Source organism: Bison bison, unplaced genomic scaffold (assembly GCF_000754665.1).
Source record: "Bison bison bison isolate TAMUID 2011002044 unplaced genomic scaffold, Bison_UMD1.0 scf7180017864215, whole genome shotgun sequence".
Taxonomy (NCBI): Eukaryota; Metazoa; Chordata; class Mammalia; order Artiodactyla; family Bovidae; genus Bison; species Bison bison.
Window position 1 is genome coordinate 4,711,638 of NW_011494787.1, and position 24,223 is coordinate 4,735,860.

The window sequence follows — 24,223 nt, forward strand, 5'->3', positions numbered from 1 at the left end:
GGCGGCGGCCCGCCCCCCCCGGGGGTTAGACGCTTTGTTTCCGCCCGCAGCCCCGAGGGTGTTTCCATCCGCACCCAAGCTTCGGGCGGGGACAGCTCGGTTCTCCCCAGCCCGCACCCGCAGGTGAGCGCAGCCACCCGCGCCCGGGCTGTCCCGGGCCGCGTAGTCGGCTGTCGTCATGGGAACCGCTGGTGCCCAGACGGCGCTGGTCCTGGATCGGGGGTACCTGGCATTGAAGGCAGCTCGGAAGCGGCTGGAGCCCTAGAGCTCTGCGTCTGGCCAAGGACAGCCAGAAAATCCTGATGAAAAGGGGACCACCTCCCCCTCGTTCTCATTTTTTAATTCTCAGGCGTTGGTGGTTAATCAGAGATGGAAGTGGATGTGTTTACGAGATGTGAGTTGTATTCGTTCCACTTTTCTTTCTGAGGGCTTCGTGTGCCTCGTAGTGACAGGTGGAAATCACGACCCAGAAGGGCACTATGAAGCCAGTGAAGAAAACCAAAGCGGAAGAACCTGAATTGGAGCCCCTGTGCTGCTGCGAGTACATAGATCGAAATGGGGAAAAGAACCACGTGGCTGCTTGTTTGTGTGATTGCCAAGATCTGGACGAAGGGTGTGATAGGTAAGCACTGTGTGTTTCTTGATACTGACCCCACCGGCCCTTTTGAGAACTACTATGTATACTTGGCGCTTAGCCATCCAGAACACTAGAATTTGCTCTTCATTCTGTTTCTACTTATCTCCAACTGAAAGTTGTCTTCTGTGTCAAGTGTGAGGGCTTGATAAAGATGAATCATTATTCAGTAGTGCACAACTGTCTGTTCAGCCCAGTTTATTAGGAATTATTATTTCTCATTTAAAGGGAGAAGATGATGGATAGAACAGGCAGATAATGGAATAGTAGACAAGTTAAATTGTATAAAAAAATAAAATGCAGGCCAGTACAATCTGTAAGTTTAAAATGAACACATTAGTACCAGGAGGTTCCTACATTCTCAGTGGTCTCAGCATTCAGAGACTGACACCTTGGGACTGGCTTGCACTTGGCCACAAAGGGCCTTGAGGGTTGAAAAATCGGTCTCACCCTTCTTTCTGGGGAGGCGATCCAGCAAGAGGCATGATCCTACCCTGGACGGGTTGTTTTCAGCATGAGCAGCAGCACTATCCTGATTGATGGTGTTACATTTGGCTTTTATTTTCACCATTATCCCAAGTGATGAAAATTAACTATCCAAAGAACCAGTTTCTAACATCACTGAAAAAATTTTGTACCAAATAGTAATAACCTGGTCTTTATCCATTTTCTAAGTAATTATATATTTAAAAACTGTTATCACATGGAAAGCATAGTGTGGGGAGGACAAGGATGGTGGAGACTTGCTTTCCCCATTGGTAATTGCTGCTGCTGCTGCTGCTGCTAAGTCGCTTTAGCCGTGTCCGACTCTGTGCGACCCCATAGACGGCAACCCACCAGGCTCCCACGTCCCTGGGATTCTCCAGGCAAGAACACTGGAGTGGGTTGCCATTTCCTTCTCCAATGCATGAAAGTGAAAAGTGAAAGTGAAGTCGCTCAGTCGTGTCCGACTCTTAGCAACCCCATGGACTGTAGCCCACCAGACTCCTCTGTCCATGGGATTTTCCAGGCAAGAGTACTGGAGTGGGGTGCCATTGCCTTCTCCACATTGGTAATTACTTCTGGTTTAAAAAAAGTCAATGAAATGGTATATTGCTGACTTACATCTTGGGTGTGTTAATCTTGCCATGAGAAGCATTCCTGGGGACTACTGCAGTCTAGTATTCCATAACCCCTTTATAATTCTTCCTTGACAGTGTGTATAATGTCTTATTATTGTTTAGTGCTAAGTTGTGTCCAGCTCTTTTGCAACCCCATGGACTGTAGTCCCTAAGGCTCCTCTGTCTATGGGATTTCCCAGGCAAGAATACTGGAGTAGGTTGTAATTTCCTTCTCCAGGGGATCTCTCTGATCTAGGGGTCAAACCCATGTCTCCTGCATTGCAGGTGGATTCTTTACCACTGAGCCACCTAAAAGGCCCTGTATAATCTTTTACAGGTACCTTTAAGTATAGGTTCTTTAGACTTAGGTAAAATCCTAAGATTTTCCATCCTGAGAAAATGGAGCACTTTGGACTAATGAATGGAGAAATGATGCCTTTTCTGTAACCTGCATCACTCAAAACCACTGCTTTTCCATTAGCCTTCTAACTCTTCCTGCCTCCCAACCCTTGAGACCTGAGCTGCCCCTGAGTTCTCTTCTCTTCATATCCTTCTCTGGAGATGAGCTCCCAGCGTTTCCATAAACGTGCTGCTCTGTATGCCTCCCGTATAATTAGTTCCCATTCATTTCCAGGTCTAGCCCTATTCTTTAAAATTCTAAATTTCTAAAATTGATGTTATCCTTCCTTCAACTGTTCCTTTCCATAATAGCCTAAGTATGCAAAAAATTCAACAATACCACCTGTCCACCAGACTCGTCATTTGAGTCATACTAGTGTGATCTCTTTTCTCAGCTATTTGTAAGGCAACCATTTTGCCTTTTTGCATTTCTTTTTCTTGATCACCGCCTCCTGTACAGTGTCACGAACCTCCGTCCATAGTTCTTCAGGTACTCTGTCTATCAGATCTAATCCCTTGAATCTGTTTGTCACTTCCACTGTATAATTGTAAGGGATTTGATTTAGGTCATACCTGGATGGTCTAGTGATTTTCCCTACTTTCTTCAGTTTAAGTCTGAATTTTGGCATAAGGAGATCTCTTCAAGAAAGTTAGAGATACCAAGGGAACATTTCATGCAAAGTTGGGCACAATGAAGGACAGAAATGGTATGGATCTGATAGAAGCAGAAGATATTAAGAAGAGGTGGCAAGAATACACAGAAGAACTATATAAAAAAGGTCTTCATGACCCAGATAATCACAATGGTATAATTACTCACCTACAGCCAGACATCCTGGAATGTGAACACAAGTGGGCCTTAAGAAGCATTACTAGGAACAAAGCTAGTGGAGGTGATAGAATTCCAGTTGAGCTATTTCAAATCCTAAAAGATGATGCTGTGAAAGTGCTGCACTCAATATGCCAGCAAATTTGGAAAACTCAGCAGTGGCCACAGGACTGGAAAAGATCAGTTCTCATTCCAATCCCAAAGAAAAGCAGTGCTGAAGAATGCTCAAGCTACTGCACAATTGTACTCATTTCACACGCTAGCAAAGTAATACTCAAAATTCTTCAAGCCACATTTCAACAGTACACGAACCATGAACTTCCAGACGTTCAAGCTGGATTTAGAAAAGGCAGAGGAACCAGAGATCAAATTGCCAACATCCACTGGATCATAGAAAAAGCAAGAGAGTTCCAGAAAAACATCTACTTCTGCTGTATTGTACGCCTGACTGTGTGGATCATTACAGACTGTGGAAAATTCTTAAAGAGATGGGAATATCAGACCACATGACCTGCCTCCTGAGAAATCTGTATGCAGGTCAAGAAGCAACAGTTAGAACTGGACATGGAACAATAGACTGGTTCCAAACTGGGAAAGGAGTACGTCAAGCCTGTATATTGTCACCATGTTTATTTAATTTATATGCAGAGTACATCATGCGAAATGCTAGACTGGATGAAGCACAAGCTGGAATCAAGATTGCTGGGAGAAATATCAATAACCTCAGATATGCAGATGACACCACCCTTATGGCAGAAAGTGAAGAGGAACTCAAAAGCCTCTTGATGAAAGTGAAAGAGGAGAGTGAAAAAGTTGGCTTAAAGCTCAACATTCAGAAAACTAAGATCATGGCATCCGGTCATGATCACTTCATGGCAAATAGACAGGGAAACAATGAAAGCAGTGAGAGACTTTATTTTGGGGGGCTTCAAAATCACTGCAGATGGTGACTGCAGCCATGAAATTAAAAGACACTTGCTCCTAGGAAGAAAACCTATGACCAACCTAGACAGCATATTAAAAAGCAGAGACATTACTTTGCCAACAAAGGTCTGTCTAGTCAAAGCTTTTTTTCTCCAGTAGTCATGTATAGATGTGAGAGCTGGACTATAAATAAAGCTGAGTGCCAAACAATTGATGCTTTTGAACTGTGGTGTTGGAGAAGACTCTTGAGAGTCCCTTGGACTACAAGGAGATCAAACCAGTCTATCCTAAAGGAAATCAGTCCTGAATGTTCATTGGAAGGACTGATGCTGAAGCTGAAACTTCAATACTTTGGCCACCTGATGCGAAGAACTGGAAGAGACCCTGATGTTGGGAAAGATTGAAAGCAGGAGGAGAAGGGGATGATGGAGGATGAGATGGTTGGATGGCAATCACTGACTTGACGGACATGAGTTTGAGCAAGCTCTGGGAGTTGGTGATGGACAGGGAAGCCTGGCGTACTGCAGTCCATGAGGTCGCCAAGAGTCGGACACAACTGAGGGACCAAACTGAACTGAGTGTGATCTCTACGCTTCCTGACGCTACCCCCTGCCCTCCTGAACTGGTTTACTCTCCAGGCGCAGGATGGGTTTTGTGCTGCACTCAGGTCTCTCCAGGAGAAGGCAATGGCACCCCACTCCAGTACTCTTGCCTGGAAAATCCCATGAGTGGAGGGGCCTGGTAGGCTGCAGTCCATGGGGTTGCGAAGAGTCAGATACGACTGAACGACTTAGCAGCAGCAGCAGCAGCAGCAGCAGCTGGTCTCTCCACAGAACGCCTCCTTGCCTTCCTCCCCACCCAGATGAGTACTAGCTAGCATCAAGTTCCAGCACAGATTCCCTTTTCCACAAAGACCCCTGTGATGACTCCACCCAGAAATGTGTCCTCTCTTCTGAGCATACTTTACAGTGTTGGCCTGTATAGTTCATTGGGCGATTTTATTATTTTGTCACTTATCTAATATTTCTTGAATTCCTGTGTTGTCTTCACAACTAGATTGTAAATGGTTTTTTTGAGAGTTTTATGTCTCGACACCTACCCAAGTCTAAACAGTACTTAGGTGGAATATGTGTGTATTCCCGTGTATTTGTTCCATGTAGAAATAGTTCTGTTAAATATCTAAATATTTTATCATTTGAATTAAAAAATTATACATGAATCTGTAAGGCTCTTGTTTAATAGTAAGGAAGTTAAACCCTTGGCCTTTGGCATCTTTTATCATTTACCTTGCTGTCTGGCCTGCAGTGTGGGGTGGTTTTTAATTCAACAAACATGTACCATGGGCCTTCTCTGTGCTCTTTCTGAATAGATGGATCACGTGTAAGTCCGTGCAGCCTGAGACCTGTGAAAAGATCATGGACACGATCTCAGACCGCCTCCGGATTCCTTGGCTTAGGGGAGCCAAGAAAGTTAACATTAGCATCCTTCCCCCACTGTTCCTGCTGCCTGTCTTCCTCCGAGTGGCTTCCTGGCATTTTCTCCTTGGGGTGGTGGTTTTGACCTCCCTCCCCGTGCTGGCTCTGTGGTACTACTACCTCACTCACAGAAGGAAAGAACAGACTCTGTTTTTCCTGAGCCTCGGACTGTTCTCTCTGGGCTACATGTACTATGTGTTCCTGCAGGAAGTGGTCCCCAAGGGGCGTGTGGGGCCCACTCGGCTGGCTCTTCTTACCTGCGGGTTATTGCTCATCCTCTACGCCTTGTACAGAGCCAAGAAGAATCCAGGCTACCTCAGAAACCCAGCACACAATGACAGGGCTCTAAGTGGCAGCCAGGTCGAATGCCTGAACAGAAAAGGGCCTGAGAAGCCCAAGGGGTTCCCCAGCGCAGATCTGTCTGGCGGTCTCAACAACCGCGCACCCAAGGATGAGACTAAGGACTCCCCGAGGACGTCGGCCGGAAGCCCGGCCAAAGGGAAGGACGACTGGTGCGCCAAGTGCCAGCTGGTGCGGCCAGCCCGGGCGTGGCACTGCCGGATCTGCGGCATCTGTGTGAGGAGGATGGATCACCACTGTGTCTGGTATGTTGGAAAGATCTGGAGGCTCGCGGAGCCTACAGAAGCCCTCCTGAGACTCGCAGGGCGTGCTTTCCCTTTGTTTCCATCCTCGTCTCTCCCGCTCCCAGCTTTACACCTTGTAGATATTTGTGGGCTGTATATGGTGTTGCCACTTAGTCATCGGTTTTTCGAGCTTCACAAATTTAGTTCTTTTCAGTCATTTCCTGAAGGTGTTTTTTTTTTTTTGGGGCTTTCTCTTCTTAGCTGCCCCTCATTTTCTCCTTACTAAGAGAGAGGTATCTACAGTTGAATGACATTTAAAAAAAGAATGTATTAGAAGTAATACAGGTGCGTCTCCCTCACAGAGCTTAGGAACATGTTCCTGTACCTCTAGGTGACTCTTATCCTCTGACTGTGTATTCTTCCATCATTTAGATGTACCAGTGATTTCTAGTCTACATTCTTAAGGCTCTTCCAGATAATTCCCTATTTGGTTATCTGTGCAGAAGTGGACTTTTTTGGGGCACTTCTCTGCTGCCCAGTGACAAATGAGGACACCTGAGGCCCGTAAGATGTGAAATGTGACTTTTAAAGAAAATGTTGCAGCTTCACTGACTAAATCTTAAAAGGGGTGTGATTCACTCAGATATGAAAGTTCTCAGTAGCTTGTTCACAACTTTCTTGCTCTTGAGGCAGTCACAGTCAGTGAATTACTCTTTTTACGCCTAGCATTCTGATCATGTTCCACTCTCCCTCTTAGAAGGGGATGTGGAAAAGGGTGCTGACCGCCCGGACGGCACAGAAGCGGACCTTAAGTTCAAGGCTTGTGAACAGGGACAGCTGTTTTTCTGGGGCTTTGGGCTTTAGGAGTAAACAGGTATTTTCATTTTTAGGTTTTCTTCTTCTCTGTCTTCATCATTTATTCTCATGCATGCCTGTGTATGTGCGTGTGGGGTGGTGGTGGTCCATTTGCAAGCGCTGGTTTGCAGAGGGCCTGACAGCCTCGCTTATGAGATCTCTGCCCATGGATTATCCTGATGTGCCCGTCCACGTGCCCTGCAAACGGCCATGACATGGAACTCTGTACATGACAAGTAGTCTGCATACTATTGAGCTGTTCTCCAGCCCCACACTGCATTTCTAACCTCCTGGAATCTTTTATTAATATATGTATTTAATAGGGTTTTTTTTCCCACACTGTGTAATACTTCTGATTTAGCATTTTTAAGTTTTTATAACTCTGATACCATCTTATCCTTATGGCAGTGATGACAGTGTTAACTCTTAACACTGGGTGACAGACCTCACTAATATCTAGAAAAATTTCTTAGCTGTGTTTTACTTTTCACGTACTCTTGTCCTTAAACTAATGAGATGATTTCTCTTTGCAAAGATTAGAGAATGTAAGAGTACATCTCTCAGCAGACAAAATTTAATTCCCTAAAAGTGGAAAACAAGAGAACATATTTTTTTTAATAACTGAAATGCATACTATCCCTGTATTAAATGCTTTCTTGTTTATTGAGTTACATAGAGAACTTTTAAAGACATGTTTGCTTTCTTCCCCCTTGTGCTGTTTTGAGGATAAATAGCTGTGTCGGAGAATCAAACCATCAAGCATTTATACTTGCCCTTTTGGTCTTCCTGCTCACCTCGGTGTATGGGATAACGCTGACCTTGGACACCATCTGTACAGACAGAAGTGTCTTCACAGCTCTCTTCTATTGCCCTGGAGTTTATGCAAATTACAGGTGAGATCCCCATACAGGGGCCCCTGGAAGAGGGAGTGTATTTGCAGTCAGCATAAGGGGCTCTGATCTGCGGCTGGGTGAGGAGTTCTCACCCAAAACACGGGACAGGTTCTAGGGGTGCTGGGTAGCCCCAGAATTGCTAGTACACAACTGTGCAGTGGATATGTGCATTTTTCTTGGGTGATGTCAGAAGGAGCGCTGACCTTAAAAAGTGAGGAACTAGTGCTCTCCAGGTAAGACCAGGCTTACTCAGGGACTTCAAGTGACCACTGGCATGCCAAAGGTAGCTGAAACTGCAATAACTCTCAGTCTCTGGGGATGAGTATCAGGGGATGTTTCACTTCATTGCTGCTTTCTGGTGCTCTGTAGCCCAGTCTTAATTTATTGCTTCTGACCCTTTTCTGAAATGCTTACAATCTCTATAACCTTTCTTTTCTATTTAACCTCCATTGATTTTTTTTTTCTGTTCTACTTTTTTTTTTTTTTTAATCACCACTCATGATCACTATAGTATCTAGGTCAAAATTTCCTTCAGCGTTTTTAGGTTGGGGCCCATTTATATAGTGTGAGGATTGCCATGTTTTAACAGAAGCTGGAATTTTTTTAGCTTTGGCCTAGCCCCCCATCCCCCTCACTCAAAACTCTGCTTTAGGACATTTATCACAAGCCACTAAGAATAGTAGTTGCTGAAGAATTTCACCACCTGTGAAGACTCAACATAAAGAGGAAAGGACACTCTTAACCCGAGGAGGGCCCGTCTGTTCTAATGCCCATGAATGTCTGGGTCTGTAATAGCAAGGAGCAGAGCTGTCCATGGACTGGTACAGACAAGCGCCTGGGCAGACAAAGCAGACTGTCTTGAAAACAAAGAGTGAGAAGAAAGCAAAGGACCTTGAGGGTCCTTGTATGTTAGTAAGCATGAGTTTTTAACCTGTGGGCCTCATAAATGAAACGAGGAACATAGTCCAGCTACTATGTTCTCAGTGCTGTGGACCAACGATTCACGTCTCCTCCCTGGGTCTTAGTTGTTCTCATCTTTGAAGTGCTTTAATCATCCCTTTCAGCTTAACAGTGAAGATTCTGAACCAGTTTCCAGCTAACTCATTTGCACATGTTGACTGAAAATAACCAATTGGCAGACATCAGATGAGCTGGAAGGGGCTTTCTTGCCCCATGGGGTTTTGTTTGGTTTGCAGAAGTGGGGTTTGAAATGTGGTTGTGCTCCTGATGCTCCTGCGGAGCTGACCAGGAAAGGGCTGCCTGTGCGGGGAGCTGTCCTCTGACTTGTGCTCAGCAACCTGAGAGGACGGAGATGAATAACCTCAGCATTGCTCATCGGAGAAGGCAATGGCACCCCACTCCAGTCTCTTGCCTGGAGAATCTCATGGACAGAGGAGCCTGGTAGGCTGCAGTCCATGGGGTCGCTAAGAGTCGGACACGACTGAGTGACTTCCCTTTCACTTTTCACTTTCATGCATGGAGAAGGAAATGGCAACCCACTCCAGTGTTCTTGCCTGGAGAATCCCAGGGACGGAGGAGCCTGGTGGGCTGCCGTCTATGGGGTTGTACAGAGTCGGACACGACTGAGGCGACAGCAGCAGCAGCAGCAGCAGCATTGCTCCTGGGTTCCCACCCACAGTTCCTGGAGGGACGTTTTCGGCAATCTCATGGCGCCTTTATTTTCTTCTGCATTGAAAACAATTTAGGAATTATTCATTCAGCAAACAGATTTTGAATGGTGTTGTGTCAGGTATTGTGTTGGTTGTATGGGGGCTGCAAAACACACAAAACGGTCCTTACCGTTCCCGTTTCACACCCTAGAAAAGGGGGCACCAGTAATGATAAAATAGGACATCTTAATAGTCATAAATGAAGCAGGTATTGGCATTCCGAGGATGGGAAAGGTGGGGTAATCAGAGAAGGTGCCAGAGTCCTTAGGAGTAAGTACTGTGTGTGTAAAATGGTACCATGCGGACGGCTTTCTCAATGTGAAGCGTCGGCTGCCCTGACCTGCCTTTCCCGTTCCCAGCTCGGCTCTGTGCTTCACCTGCGTGTGGTACTCTGTGATCATCACGGGGAGCATGGCCTACATCTTCCTAATCCAGCTGATAAACATCAGCTACAACGTGACCGAGAGGGAGGTGCAGCAGGCCCTGCGACAGAAGACGGGGCGCCGGCTGCTCTGCGGGCTCATCGTGGACACAGGCCAGTACAATCGGGGCTTCCTGCGGAACTGGCACCAGTTCTCCACCCTGGGCGCGCACCCCTTCCACCACCCTGCCGAGGACATTGTCTGAGTGCCTTCTGTACGGCTCCAGGGGTGGGGGGTGGCTCCTCCCTCTGCTCCCTTGCGTCGGACACTTCGGTACACGCAGGATGCTCATGTTTATCCCTTGTTTCCTAAAGGCATTATAGGGCCATGCTCAGGTTTAGGCGCTGGACTGGGAAGAAATGAGTTTTTCTGACTTCATAACTTAAAAAGAGATTTTTATATCTAAGAGGTAAAAGTAGAGCCATTCCTTTCCAGTCACCTTACTAAGTCACCATAAGTTGCGGATTGCTAATGCACAAACGGATAGAAGCAGTTCCCACCCATTACTATGGGAGAAAGAGCCTTGGATCAGGAGAGTTTCTAGTCCCTCTTTCAATTCTGAATAGCCATGCGACCCTCAGTCAAGCCCCTTCGCCGAGTCTCAGGTTTACCTGTCAAGTGGGTACTGATGCCTGCCCTGGCTACCTCACAGAGCGGATGTTGGGGGGTGGGGGTCCCGTGAGGGATGGGTTATGTTAGAAAACACAGAAAAAACAACTAAAGCACCAGAGAGGTATGAAGTATTATTAGGAGAATCCTAAGACTGGGAAAAATATTTGTAGATCAGAATACTGAAGCTAGTATTATTGGAGTAATCCGTTTTCAGCATTTCAGAGTGAAAAACAGATCCTCAAATACCATGTTGTACAGTTAGGGGAATTTCTCTTTCTGAGGTATTAGATGTTAACTACTCAAATAGATGACCAAATGGATTTATGCTATCATCTGATATTGAAAGGATAGTTGATGATTTTAAGCATAATTATTACTAGTATAATGTACAGTGGTCATGAGTTTAGGTGATGAGTTCTTATATTTACCTTACTTCTTATGTATTTATTCTGTTTGGATTTACTCCAAGTAACTCCAGTAGGCATCAATGTTTTTTCCTTCCCATGTTTTGCCTGGTCAGGTGCTTGCACACTTGTGACAATGACTGGACAAGAACAGACACTCCTGTGGGAAACAGTTCACTCTCTTTCTGGGTAGGGTGGCTGGTTATATCAAGGGCTTGACGTTTTTGTTCACGTAAGTAATACAGATACTGTCAGCAACAGCACTAAGTTGCAAAAACCAGTCTTTTGGCGTTCACATTGTTCTGGCATGAGCTCTATTTGAGCGGCTGATTGATGTCTTCCCACTTAACTTGCACCTTCTTCTCATTCACCTTGCCCAAGATAGAAGTGTCTCACTGGGAGAGAAGAAACAGGGTATATGTGGTTTCCACTAATTAATAGATTACTGTTCTTCCCTAGTTCTTCCTAAATTGTTTCTTTAATCATATCTCAAAATGGAAAATGTATAAAGGATTAACTATTTGGCATGGGCCCATTCTGCCATAGAATTAAGATGAGGCAATTGATATCACATGGGGAAAATACCCTCTTGAAATACTTGGTTTTGTACCTGTACTTCTTTATAAAACCCCAAAGAATTCATGAGTTCTTAAATTTGCCTTGGCTTATAGCTTAACGTAGGAAAAATATTTCCAGCTTTTTCAGTCTTTCTGCGTGTGCTGCTGTAGCAAGAGGTTTGTAAAGGTCGAGAGGAAACATTGCTACTTGTGCATCTCTGCCCTCTGCAGCTGGCACCACCCCTAGTCCTGCCATTAATCAAGGCTCTCCTCAAGACACAAACCACATTTTTATACAAGCTTGTCATTGCTCTCCCCAGAGATGGACTGTTTAATGAATGATAGACTCCATATTACATTGATGATGAGCCAACGAGCAAGTCTGGGGATGTTAGCAGTCTGTGGTTTGTATAGTAATGCCCTATCCCTGGCCCAGAATCAGGCATTTATTTGGAATTCATTGGAGCTGATATAACTAATTTCTTTATGTATGGGTTGGAGATAAGAGAGAGTAATAATGTCAAGGACAGCACACGTGGCCAGAAATCTCTGATTATAGTCTCCTGAATGCCAGATTCAGAGCCAACTCAGATTGTTTAGCAATTGATAATAAAATTAACAGAAATGTTAGGATAGTCCGTAATCTTGGCCTCTGGCCAAATCTTTAGCAACAATGAAAATACAGTGTGCTGAAGATGTGTGTCTGCTCAGAGGTTCAGTTGTGTCCCTTTTGTGACCCCATGACTGTAGCCCCCCAGGCTCCTCTGTCCATGGGATTCTCCTGGCAAGAATACTGGAGTGGAATGCCATTTCCTCCACCAGGGGGTATTCCCGACCCAGGGATCACATCTGCATCTCTTACATCTCCTGCATTGGCAAGCAGATGCTTTACCACTGGCGCCACCTGGGAAGTCCCCAGCTGAAGATGAGGAGTACTCAAAAGACCAGACTGATCTGAGAGAATGAGGAATGATCACCATCTTTATAACAACACACCCCCAATAGGGTTACCTGGATGGGCAATTCACTGTTTTCCCTCACTCAGATAAGGACTTTCTTTGCATATCATTCTGGCTGATTGCAATTAAGGTGCTTGTTTGAAGTTCTTTGAGAACTTCATGATTGGCAGTGTATAGACGAAAGCACAAACCTTTGCAAAGCTCAGTGGTTTTGTGGAGGTAAACGCCCATTGAAGTATTTGCACCAAAAGGAGCAGCAGCCAAGGGACTATCTGTGAGCAGTTTCTGTAGACTCTGAGACGTCCTTTAGCTGTACTCCTGGACTTTCAAGCCTTTTTACCATCTGGAACCATATGAGGGATTTTGTTCTTTTAAAGGACAAGGTCTCTGTGAATGAATGATCCCCAGAGAATGGTGGTGGTAACCGTGGGGAATTGCCCAGCAAACCTGAAGCCCATAGTTTCTTGGCCGTAGGAGCAGGCTTGCCCCAATGTGGTGCAGACAAGTGGGTCTCCCCCTGTCACCCCACATCCTCAGCCTCTGTTAAACATACTGGATGTGGAGTTTACTAAATGATCTACTGTGATCTGACCACTTATATTATGGTCATGCCACTGTGTCCTCTTCCTGGGGAAGAGAAAGTGTTCCACTTGGAAGAGGGAGAAACCATTAAGGATCAGGACTGCATAAAGGGAGAACATCCTTCAATACGCAAAAACGTTTCTTATGCTACCCAAAGAGTACTTTGTGGTTATTGCTGGTCACACCTGAAGCAAGCTGACCATCCGTTGACAATGCCTTTTTGGTAGGTTTCTCTGATGCTGCTGAAGTCAAGCCTTAAGTGTGTTTTGGGAATGCTGGGCTGCCCTTCTCATGTCAGCCGCCCGTGTGTGTGTGTTTAGGACCCTGTAAATCTTTGCTTTCCAAGTAGTGGTGGTTTCCTTTGGTGAATGAAGTACTTGTCTTCCACTGTACCATCTGCCTAGCAGAAAGACTGCTACGGACTTCCTCTTATGCAATAGTCCTTGGTACTTGTAAAATTTTTAGCAAGAAAAAATTTTCTATACTAGAATCTTCCACTGCCAGAAGACACAATGCTGGTAAGGTTCTCTGTAAGAGTGACCATTTGCTTAATAGGCTCTTTCCTTTGGGTAGGCTGTTAGCTTTTTTATTATAAAACTCAACTTATATAGGCAAAAATATGACATCTTGAAGCACAGTTTTAACCAGGATGTTTAAAAATTAATGTTTTGTGAGGTTTAAGGTCTCTTTAAATTAGGTAAGTAGGTTTATATGACAACTTCATTTTAGCCATATTTTGGTATCCTGTATTTTAAAAAGCATTTCCTCAAATAAGAAATGGATAATGGAAACTTTTGCTTGAGGCACCTGTTTGGAAAATGGTTTTCTCATCAGCAGCTTGACAAGTGTGCCATTTTGTGTTAAACATTACAGACGTGATGCAGGTGGTGAATGAGAACTAAGCTTCACTTAATGCTGAAGAAAATTCAGTATGTTCTTGTGGATGTTTGTTGTGACTAATACAAACTTTTTGCAAAATCAGCTACATTTAATCCTGTTTCTAATGGATAGTTATTCCCACTTCAGTTGGCACAAAGCTTTTCACTGTAGTAGCAGCAGCAGGTCAAAAACTGGTTGAACAGAGACCTTCTTTAGGGGTTGTGACTATTTCCGTCAGGCCTGTGACTTGTCACTACGCTAACCTTCCTGATGGCATCTTTTACTTCTAGAAAAATCATACTTTTAAGAGCAAAGCTTTAAAACCACAGCTAGTCTATTCTAGTTATGGATGCAACTAAAATCTGCTGTTTCTTCAGATGGTGCCACTGACAAGATGCTGTGTTACAGAACTCACAAACTCATCATGTTGTGATCCTATAGTCTGCGTGATTTTGACAGTTTGAGTTGTTAGGGCTTCTGAGCCTTTTCATTTGATTGCATTTCTGGGTCTGATTTTAGACTAGAGGAAGCCCAGGAAATTTTATTTAATATTATATTTCATATTTAATGTAACTAACTCAGCAACGCTAGAGGGGATTTCTGAAGCCAACTCTGGAGGCTGTGGGCTAAACGTTTTGCACTGTTTTTATACTTGTATTCATATCCTCTTATCACCTCAGACACAAGGCCTTTCAAATGGAAATTTAAAAAATGACTGCCATTCATGTAAAATAATGTACTGTGACCAAGTTGTTTAAATGGAAAATAAAGTGCTTTCTTTAAGGAAAATAGTTGATGCTTCTTGGTTTGTCTCCTGAACTCTTGAGCCTTAAGAAAGGCCTGCATTAGAGCTGGGCTGCCTCTCTGGCTACCTGTCCTGCCCACGCTGTGGATGGAAACTGCCCCCAGCCCTCAACTGTTCTTTTCCTTGTGGTTACTTTTCCAGTTGTCTAGGCTGGGGGTACTGCTTATTCAGGCATTGTACTAGCAACAATGTTTCATTTGTTTTTGGCTGGGCAGCATGTGCAAATTTAGTCCCCCAGGGATCAAACCTGCCTCCCCATCCCCCCTCCACTGGGGCTTGGAGTCTTAACCACTGGACTGCCAAGGAAGTCCAGCAGTAACATTTTAAATCATATCTTTTTTTTAATTGGAGGCTAATTACTTTACTTTGGCCACCTTTTGGCCTTTGGCCACCTGATGTGGAGAGCTGACTCATTTGAAAAGACCCCGATGCTGGGAAAGATTGAGGGCCGGAGGAGAAGGGGACGACAAAGGATGAGATGGTTGGATGGCATCACTGACAATGCAACTCAATGGAGATGAGTTTGAGTAAGCTCCGGGAGTTGGTGATGGACAGGGAGGTCTGGCGTGCTGTGGTTCATGGGGTCACAAAGAGTCGGACACGACTGAGCGACTGAACGGAACTGAACTACTTTACAATATTGTAGTGGTTTTTGCCATACACTGACATGAATCAGCCATGGGGGTACATGTGTCGCCCATCCTGAACCCCCCTCCCACCTCCCTCCCCATCCCATTTAGGGTCGTCCCAGTGCACCAGCCCTGAGCACCCTGTCTCATGCATTGAACATGGACTGGCGATCTATTTCACATATGGTAATATACATGTTTCAATGCTATTCTCTCAAATCATCCTACTCTTGCCTTCTCCCAGAGTCCAAAAGTCTGTTCTTTATAGCTGTGTCTATTTTGCTGTCTTGCATACAGGGTCATTGTTACCATCTTTCTAAATTCCATATATATGCGTTAATATACTGTATTGGTGTTTTTCTTTCTGACTTACTTCACTCTGTATAAAAGGCTCCAGTTTCATCCACCCTATTAGAACTGATTCAAATGCATTCTTTTTAATAGCTGAGTGATACTCCATTGTGTATATGTACCACAGCTTTCTTATCCATTCGTCTGCTGATGGACATCTAGGTTGTTTCCATGTCCTGGCTATTATAAACAGTGCTGCGATGAACATTGGGGTACACGTGTCTCTTTCAATTCTGGTTTCCTCGGTGTTTATGCCCAGCAGTGGGATTGCTGGGTCATATGGCAGTTCTATTTCCAGTTTTTTAAGGAATCATCACACTTTTGTTATAGTTTGCATTCCCACCAACAGTGTAAGAGGGTTCTCTTTTCTCTGCACCCTCTCCAGCATTTAAATTGTATCTTTATGATACAGCAGCAAGAAATTGTTAGGTCATTTACTAAGTTTCTTGCTAAGTAGGTCATTTTCTAAGTTATTTTCCTGTGTCTCTTCAGAAGGTTTCTATAGGTAGGTAAAAAGTCCTTGCTGAAACAATCAGAATGTGGACTGCTGAAGACTCAATTTCTACTGATGCTTGAGGTGAAATCAAAGCAAAATAAAGCTTAAGAGAGAAAACTTAAGCTTTCTGCAATTTATTTATTTAGACCCCTGGCAGGTTTATATGAAGGATCCACCCTTCCTTATCTACTGGCTTGGCATTAAAACAAAATTGGTATTTTATTTCTGACTGCTAATACCAGCCAGTGTGCTAAAGATAGGTGAAAACAGATTGTGATTTAGACAGGAAGAGGTTAACTATGAGTTGCTTTTAGTCCGTTTCTTTAGTGGCCATTAGTCTTAGAGTTTTTAGATGATGACTACAATCATATTAAAGGAAAAGACAAGTGAGAATAGGGACACTGGAAGAAATAAAGCTCAAATAGTGTTTTTTTTGTATCTGAGTAAATCATAATACATCTTCCATAGAAGAAGAAGATGTCATTTTGTAGGTGGTGTAGCTAGATATCCCTTCTAGGAAGTAAGAGACAATAACACGATTTATTGAACAACACACAGAATTTTATTGCCAACTCAAATTTTAAGCTTACCAAATAGTTGTAGTTACCTCAGGGCTGCAAGAGACTGTCTCATTTTACTATGTGCATTTACTGCCTGAATTTGTTGTTATAAGCATGTACTTTGTAATGAAAACTTTTTTTTCTAGCAGGTAACTCTTTCAGACAGTTCACAGGAATGTTGTGTCAGTCTTCACATTCTTTAGCACCTTAAAGATTAAAACATTCTTTGAATTCAAGATAAGTACCCTGATGCTGGGAAAGACTGAAGACAGAAGGAGAAGAGGGTGACAGGATGAGATGGCTGGATGGCATCACTGATTCAATGGACATGAACTTGGGCAAACTCTGGGAGATGGTGAGGGACAGGGAGGCCTGGGGTGCTGCAGTCCATGGGATTGCAAAGAGTTGGACACTGCTTGGCAACTGAACAACAAGCTTGATACATAGATCAAGCTGAGCTGAGGATTAGAAGACAGATTGAATGTGTTATTTCAAGTTTGCAGCTGGAAGCGTGAGCTGACATTTTAACAGATTGCTGGACAGCCTTTGATAGTCTTTGCTTTTGGAGTTCTCTTCACATTATAAAAGTGCACTGAGGAGAAGGATCTTTGGTTCCCCGGTTTCTCTGAAATCAGGAGACGCTGCTGCCTTTGCAGTGACTTCCCAGAGTGCCTTTTGATCCAGTTTTCCATCAGGTGGGCAACATGGACAGCGTCTGGCAGAATGCCTGTTGCTGATGCTAAGGGACTAGATGACTGGCCCTCATTTTCTAAGGACTCACTGTTTTAAATTTCTATTTAGTTAAAGTTCCATTTGTCAACAATTCACATTAAGCTATAAGGACACATTTTCCTGCACAGTCTTAGGCAAAGAAACATTGTCCTTTTTAAAGTTTATGACACTAAAAATATATAGGGTACATCTGAACAGCAGAGCCCAAGACTGTTCCTTTGGATGGTCCTGCTGTGATAAATGCTTTAGTGGGCTGATTAGCAATCCAAGAGAGATCAAAGAAGGAAGTGTACATTCACAAAATAATTTCTTTGGTCCAAAAAGTATGTGACAGAACATAAGCCATATATTTGCGCGTATACATGGGTGGGGGGAGGTAACCCACACACGGACCGATGAAACTCCCATTGTAAGCACTGCACTGCGCCTGCGTGGGCTGTGGCCCCCTGTCCACCACAGACTCCTTACCCAAGGGCCGAGCATCTGAGTGCTGCACGGCCAAGTCACAGCAGTGTGAACATCTGGAAATCTGGAAGAATTTCAGCTACCTTCCTACGGAGCTGCTCTCGCCTCTCTTCTTTTTCTCTTTCCTCTTTTGTAAATTTTGCAAACTTCTTCCATGTCTGAAACATGATCCAGAGAATCCTCCTTTAACAATAAAAAGAGAAAAAGTGATATACTGAGGAAAAGTTAACTTTCCATCAATCTGTGCTGAAAACTTTAAAAAATCACCTTTATTGTGAATAAAATGTTATAGGAAAGATACAGAAGTCACAGTTGGGATTCAGACAGTATGAACACGGTGAAGAGAATGAAGCAGCAGCAGCGGGTGGGAGTGACTGACAGGTTCTTCTCTTCCGTCGGTGGTCAGGGGAACCCTCTGTGAGAAGAGGACGTCTGAGCCGAGCACCCGGTGGCCTCCTGAGTGCACCAGCCAGGGGACGCGCTCTGCAGGGAGGAGCACCTACGGGAGAGGTGGGACTAGAGGAGCGGGGGCTCGAGCAGCCAAAGCGCTTGTGGTGGAGATGCTGGGAACCTGCTGCGGCCTGTGCAGCACACGCCAGTTACAAGCATCGAGGTCCTGGTGCTTGGACATATATGGTTTAAAAAGCCCACTGAAATTTAAAAAACCTCACCTCCAATGGTCTTGAATTTTAGTTGAGGAAAAAAACACCCTTGGGTCAGGATCTGAAAACATGGTCTAGAGGCTCACGTGTTGAAGCGGGGGTGTCTGTTGTCATAGGGAGGCATGCGATGGCCTGTTAGGATAGCATGACTACGGGATTCCTTAGTGCCCACTCTAGCTTTGCCCCAGGGATAGAAAAGTAGCCCAGTCTCTGCCCAAATAGGGTTTAACCTGGCGAGCAGATCACCTCAGTGCTGCAGAGAGCTACGGTGGTGGAGATCCTGCAGTGAGCACCCTTACTGCCTGGTCTGGTGGTGAGGAGCATCAGAAGGTTTTGAAAGAGATGATGTCTGAACTTTTTTAAATTTGATATATGACTGTTTCATTTGTATTTTTAGTGGCAGTTGAGGTAAAGTGACAATTTAAGTAGTAATTGCTTTTATTTACATTGTAATATTACATACTTACTATAAAGTGGTATTTATAAACTGAATGCTAACTGTTCATAATCTCCAAAACTTTTTTTTCATGTTAAAAGTGAAGTGGCTCAGTCGTGTCCGATTCTTTGTGACCCCATGGACTGTAGCCTACCAGACTCCTCAGTCCATGGGATTTTCCAGGCAAGAGTACTGGAGTGGGGTGCCATTTCCTTCTCTAGGGGATCTTCACAACCCAGGGATCGAACCTGGGTCTCCCACATTGTAGGCAGACGCTTTACCGTCTGAGCTACCAGGGAAGCCCTGTTATTTTCATGTTATTTTTCTTTATATTAGTAGATTCCTACAAGATACTTGGTGTGATTCCTGTGCTGTACAGTAAATACTTGTTGCCTATTTTATGTTCAGTAGTTTGTGTCTTAATCTCATACTCCTAATTTGTCCCTTCTCCCTTCTTTTTCTCATTTGTAACCATAAGTTCGTTTTCTCTGTAAGTCTGTTTCTGTTGTGTGTATACTTTCATGTGTGTTATTTTAGATGCCACACGAAAGTGATATCATATAGTCTTCTCCGATTTAATTCACTTAGTATGATAATCTCTACGTCCATCCACGTTGCTGCAAGTGTCAATATTTCACTTTTTCAATGACTAATTAATATTCCATTGTGTGAATGAAATATTACTCAGCCATCTTCTTAAGCCAGTTACCTGTTGATGGGCCTTTGATTTGCTTCTTTCTATGTCTTGGCTACTGTAAATTGCTACTGTGAACTTTGGAGTACATGTATCTTTTTGAATTAAAATTTTCATTTTTTCTGGATATATACGCAGGTGTGGGATTGCAGGATCATATAGTAGCTTTAGTTTTGAGAGGGTAACAGGTAGGAAGGCCAAGGGTCCCCAAGTAGAGGAAATAAACTGCAAGTGGCAGACTTTTTTCCTTTCTCTATTCAAAATTAGAAGGAGGTTTCTTTTCAATTCTGTGTTGTCATGGCAACACCTGGTTCTCCCTTAACTTTTCTCAAACCTTGAGTTAATCAGTATGTTTTTCTTATGGAAATATTTTTCTTATGCTATGTTAATGAGCTATGTATTTGCCTTGGAATCTGCCTTTCTTCAAGTGGGTTAGGCCTAAAGACTCAAACCTTGAACCTATAATGGCTTAACGAACCAGAATGTCCTACTCATGGAAATGTTCTCTTAAGCTATGTTAATGAAACTAGGTATTTGCTTGGAAACCTGCCTTTGTTTAAGATTCACGTCAATTGTTTTAAGGTGGGGGATGACTCACCTTGTGCCAGTGCTATCTCAGAATGCATGTGGTGGGAAAGGGGCCTGATGCAGCTCTCTCAGTTTTGAGGGGATTCTTTATCTGATCAGCAGATTGCTAACAGATATATAACTCCTTGCTAAAAACTAACAAGGGGGGCACTCTTTTTGTCCCCTTCTGAAGTCTGTGTCAGAAGCTGCCTCTATTCCTTTATACTTTAATAAAACTTTATTACACAACATCTTCGAGTGATCAAGCCTCCTGTCTGACTCTGGATCGAACTCCTCTCCTCCAGAGGTCACGAATCCCCCTGTGGCTCATGGCTCGCAGCTGCAACCTTTCAGTTTCATAAGCAACCTCCATCCTTCCATAGTGGATGCACCAGTTTACAAGTCCCATCAACAGTGTACAAGGTCTCTCCACAGCCTCTCCAGCATGTATTCTTCATAGACTTTTTGATGACAGTCATTCTGACTAGTGTGAGGTGATACCCTGTAGCTTTGATTTGCATTTCTGTAATAAATGAGTATCTCTTTTTGTGCCTGTTGGCCATCTGTTTGTCTTCTTTGGAAAAGTGTCTCTTTAAGTCTTCTGCCCACTTTTTGATTGGATTGTTTGATATTCTATATTGACTTGTATGAGCTGTTTATATTGGATGTTAAACCCTTGTTGGTCACATCATTTCAAACATTTTCTCCCATTTTGTAGGTTCTTTTTGTTTTGTTGACAGTTTCCTTTGCTTGTGCAAAAGCTTTTAAGTTTGATTAGTTCCAATTGATTAAATCTTGCTTTCATTTCTTTGGCCTTGGGAAACATTGCTATGATTTATGTCAAATAATGTTTTTACTATGTTCACTTGTCTTAAAGTGTTTAAACCATTTTATTTATGTATATGGTATGAGGGAATGTTCTAATTTCATTGATTTACATGTAGCTGTCTAGCTTTCCCAACACCACTTGTTGAAGAGACTTTTTTTTTCCCCCCTTCATTGTATATTCTTGCCTCTTTTATCACAGATTACTTGACCATAGGTGCATGGGTTTATTTCTGGTCTATTTTGTTCCATTGATTTGTAAATCTGTTTTGTTTGTTTTGATTACTGTAGCTTTGTAGTACTCTCAAGTCTGGAAGGGGTTGCCCCTCCAACTTTGTTCTTTTTTCTCAGAATGGCTTTAGCGATTCTGGGTGTTTTGTTGTTCCATATCAATTTTAGGATTATACTACTTCTGTGAAAAGTATCATGGGTATTTTGATAGGGAACACATTAAATCTGTAGATTTCTTTGGGTAGTATGGCCATTTTAACAATATTCTTCCAATCCAAGAGCACAGGATCTCTTTCCATTTCCTGAGTCATCTTCAGTTTCCTTTGTCAATGTTTTATACATTTCTGCATATAGGTCTTTCACCTCCTTGTATGTTTGGTCTTAGGTATATTATTTTTTAGATGAGATTTTAAACAGGATAGTTTTTTAACGTTCTGGTATTTCACTTTTAGTGTAAAGAAATGCAACAGACTTCTGTTACATCGTTTTTTTATCCTGTTACATTGCTGAATTCATTTATTCTAATAGTTTTTGTTTAGAGACTTTGGGTTCTCTGCAGTGACAGTTTTACCTCTTCCCTTCAAATCTGGATACTTTTATTTTTCTTGTCTGATTGCTGTGGTTAGGACTTCAAATTCGATACTGAAAAGTGGTGAGAGTGAGCATCCTTGTCTTGTTCCTGAATTTAGTGGGAAGGTTTTCATTTTTTCAGCACCGAGTATTATGTTGGCTGTGGATTTGTTGTAAATGACTGTTACTGTGTTGAGATATGTTCCCTCTGTACCCACTTTGGTGAAAGTTTTATCATGAATGGATGTTGAATTTTGTCAAATGCTCCTCTGCATCTATTGAGATGATCGTGTGGTTTCTGTCTTTCCTTTTGTTATTGTGGTGTGCCACACTGATCTGTATATGCTACACCATTCTTGTGATCCTGGAATGAAGCCAACTTGTAAATTCTGTCTGAGAACTGCTACCCCACTTTGTTGTTTCTATTTGCTCCCCTTATTTTCAGTCTGTGTGTCTTTTGCCCTAAAGTGAGTCTCTTTTTAGGCAGCATATTGCAGGTTTTTTTTAAATCCAGTCTGCACTCTGTTTTTTTCATTAGAGCATTTTGTCCATCAACGTTTAAAGTAATTATTGATCGGTATATATTTATTGCCATTTTTAATCTTTGTTCTCCAGTTGTTTTTTTAGTTCTTGTTTTTCTTTTTTGTGGTTTAATGATTTTCTTTTATAATATGCTTTCCTTTCTTGTTTCTGTGAATCTATTGTGTTTTTTGTTTGTGGTTATCATGGAGTTCAATTATGTTGACTGACCCAGAAATATATCTACTTGTTTTAAACTAACAGTCATTTAAATTTAAAAATATTCTAAAAGATCTATATTTTTATACTCTCCTCACCCACGTTTGTGATTTTTATGTCTTACTTTACATCTTCATGTTTATCCTTTTATTGTTTATTGTAGTTATAATCTCTTTAAAATTTTTTTCATTGTTTTTTAATCTAGGTACTGGCTTATTTCAGTTCAGTCCCTCGGTCATGTCCAACTCTTTGCGACCCCATGAACCGCAGCACGCCAGGCCTCCCTGTCCATCACCAACTCCCAGAGTCTACCCAAACCCATCGAGTCGGTGATGCCATCCAACCATCTCATCCTCTGTCATCCCCTTCTCCTCCTGCCCTCAATCTTTCCCAGCATCAGGGTCTTTTCCAATGATTCAGCTCTTCATATCAGGTGGCCAAAGTATTGGAGTTTCAGCTTCAACATCAGTCCTTCCAGTGAACACCCAGGACTGCTCTCGTTTAGGATGGACTGGTTGGATCTCCTTACAGTCCAAGGGACTCTCAAGAGTCTTCTCCAACACCACAGTTCAAAAGCATCAATTCTCTGGAGCTCAGCTCTCTTTATAGTCCAACTCTCACATCCATACATGACCACTGGAAAAACCATAGCCTTGACTAGACGGATCTTTGTAGGCAAAGTAATGTCTCTGCTTTTGAATATGCTGTCTAGGTTGGTCATAACTTTCCTTCCAAGGAGTAAGCATCTTTTAATTTCATGGCTGCAATCACCATCTGCAGTGATTTTGGAGCCCAGAAAAATAAAGTCAGCCACTGTTTCCCCATCTATTTGCCATGAAGTGATGGGACTGGATGTCATGATCTTAGTTTTCTGAATGTTGAGCTTTAAGCCAACTTTTTCACTCTCCTCTTTCACTTTCATCAAGAGGCTCTTTAGTTCTTCTTCACTTTCTGCCATAAGGGTGGTGTCATCTGCATATCTGAGGTTATTCATATTTCTCCCGGCAATCTTGATTCCAGCTTGTGCTTCCTCCAGCCCAGTGTTTCTCATGATGTACTCTGCATATGTTAAATAAGCAGGGTGACAATATACAGCCTTGACGTACGACTTTTCCTACTTGGAACCAGTCTGTTCTTCCATGTCCAGTTCTAACTGTTGCTTCCTGACCTGCATACAGGTTTCTCAAGAGGCAGGTCAGGTGGTCTGGTATTCCCATCTCTTTCAGAATTTTCCACAGTTTATTGTGATCCACATAGTCAAAGGCTTTGACATAGTCAATAAAGCAGAAATAGATGTTTTTCTGTAACTCTCTTGCTTTTTCGATGATCCAGCAGATATTGGCAGTTGATCTCTAGTTCCTCTGCCTTTTCTAAAACCAGCTTGAACATCAGGAAGTTCACGGTTCTCGTATTGCTGAAGCCTGGCTTGGAGAATTTTGAGCATTACTTTACTAGTGTGTGAGATGAGTGCAATTGTGCGGTAGTTTGAGCATTCTTTGGCATTGCCTTTCTTTGGGATTGGAATGAAAACTGACCTTTTCCAGTCCTGTTGCCACTGCTGAGTTTTCCAAATTTGCTGGCATATTGAGTGCAGCACTTTCACAGCATCATCTTTCAGGATTTGAAATAGCTCAACTGGAATTCTATCACCTCCACTAGCTTTGTTTGTAGTGATGCTTCCTAA

The 24,223-nt window shown here is 43.1% G+C and overlaps 2 protein-coding genes across 4 annotated transcripts in view; one reads left to right on the plus strand and one right to left on the minus strand.

Annotated features, from left to right (window-relative positions):
- Positions 1-12,154, plus strand: part of ZDHHC23 (zinc finger, DHHC-type containing 23) — a 12,739-nt gene extending 585 nt beyond the window's left edge. Inside the window, exons 2-5 of one of the 3 annotated variants that reach the window (XM_010845351.1) lie at positions 428-622; positions 5,256-5,966; positions 7,535-7,693; positions 9,723-12,154. In XM_010845351.1, the coding sequence (XP_010843653.1) occupies positions 480-622; positions 5,256-5,966; positions 7,535-7,693; positions 9,723-9,990 (1,281 nt within the window). In that variant the 5' untranslated portion in view covers positions 428-479 and the 3' untranslated portion in view covers positions 9,991-12,154. Of the gene's footprint in view, positions 1-427; positions 623-5,255; positions 5,967-7,525; positions 7,694-9,722 lie in introns of all 3 variants that reach the window. The other 2 variants (XM_010845350.1, XM_010845349.1) reach the window with 2 other exon arrangements.
- A 4,301-nt stretch (positions 12,155-16,455) lies between these two features.
- The window catches only part of KIAA1407 (KIAA1407 ortholog), a 99,912-nt gene continuing 92,144 nt past the window's right edge, over positions 16,456-24,223 (minus strand). Inside the window, exon 17 of the mRNA XM_010845352.1 lies at positions 16,456-17,999. Coding sequence (XP_010843654.1) covers positions 17,855-17,999 — 145 coding nt within the window. The 3' untranslated portion in view covers positions 16,456-17,854. The remainder of the gene's footprint in view (positions 18,000-24,223) is intronic.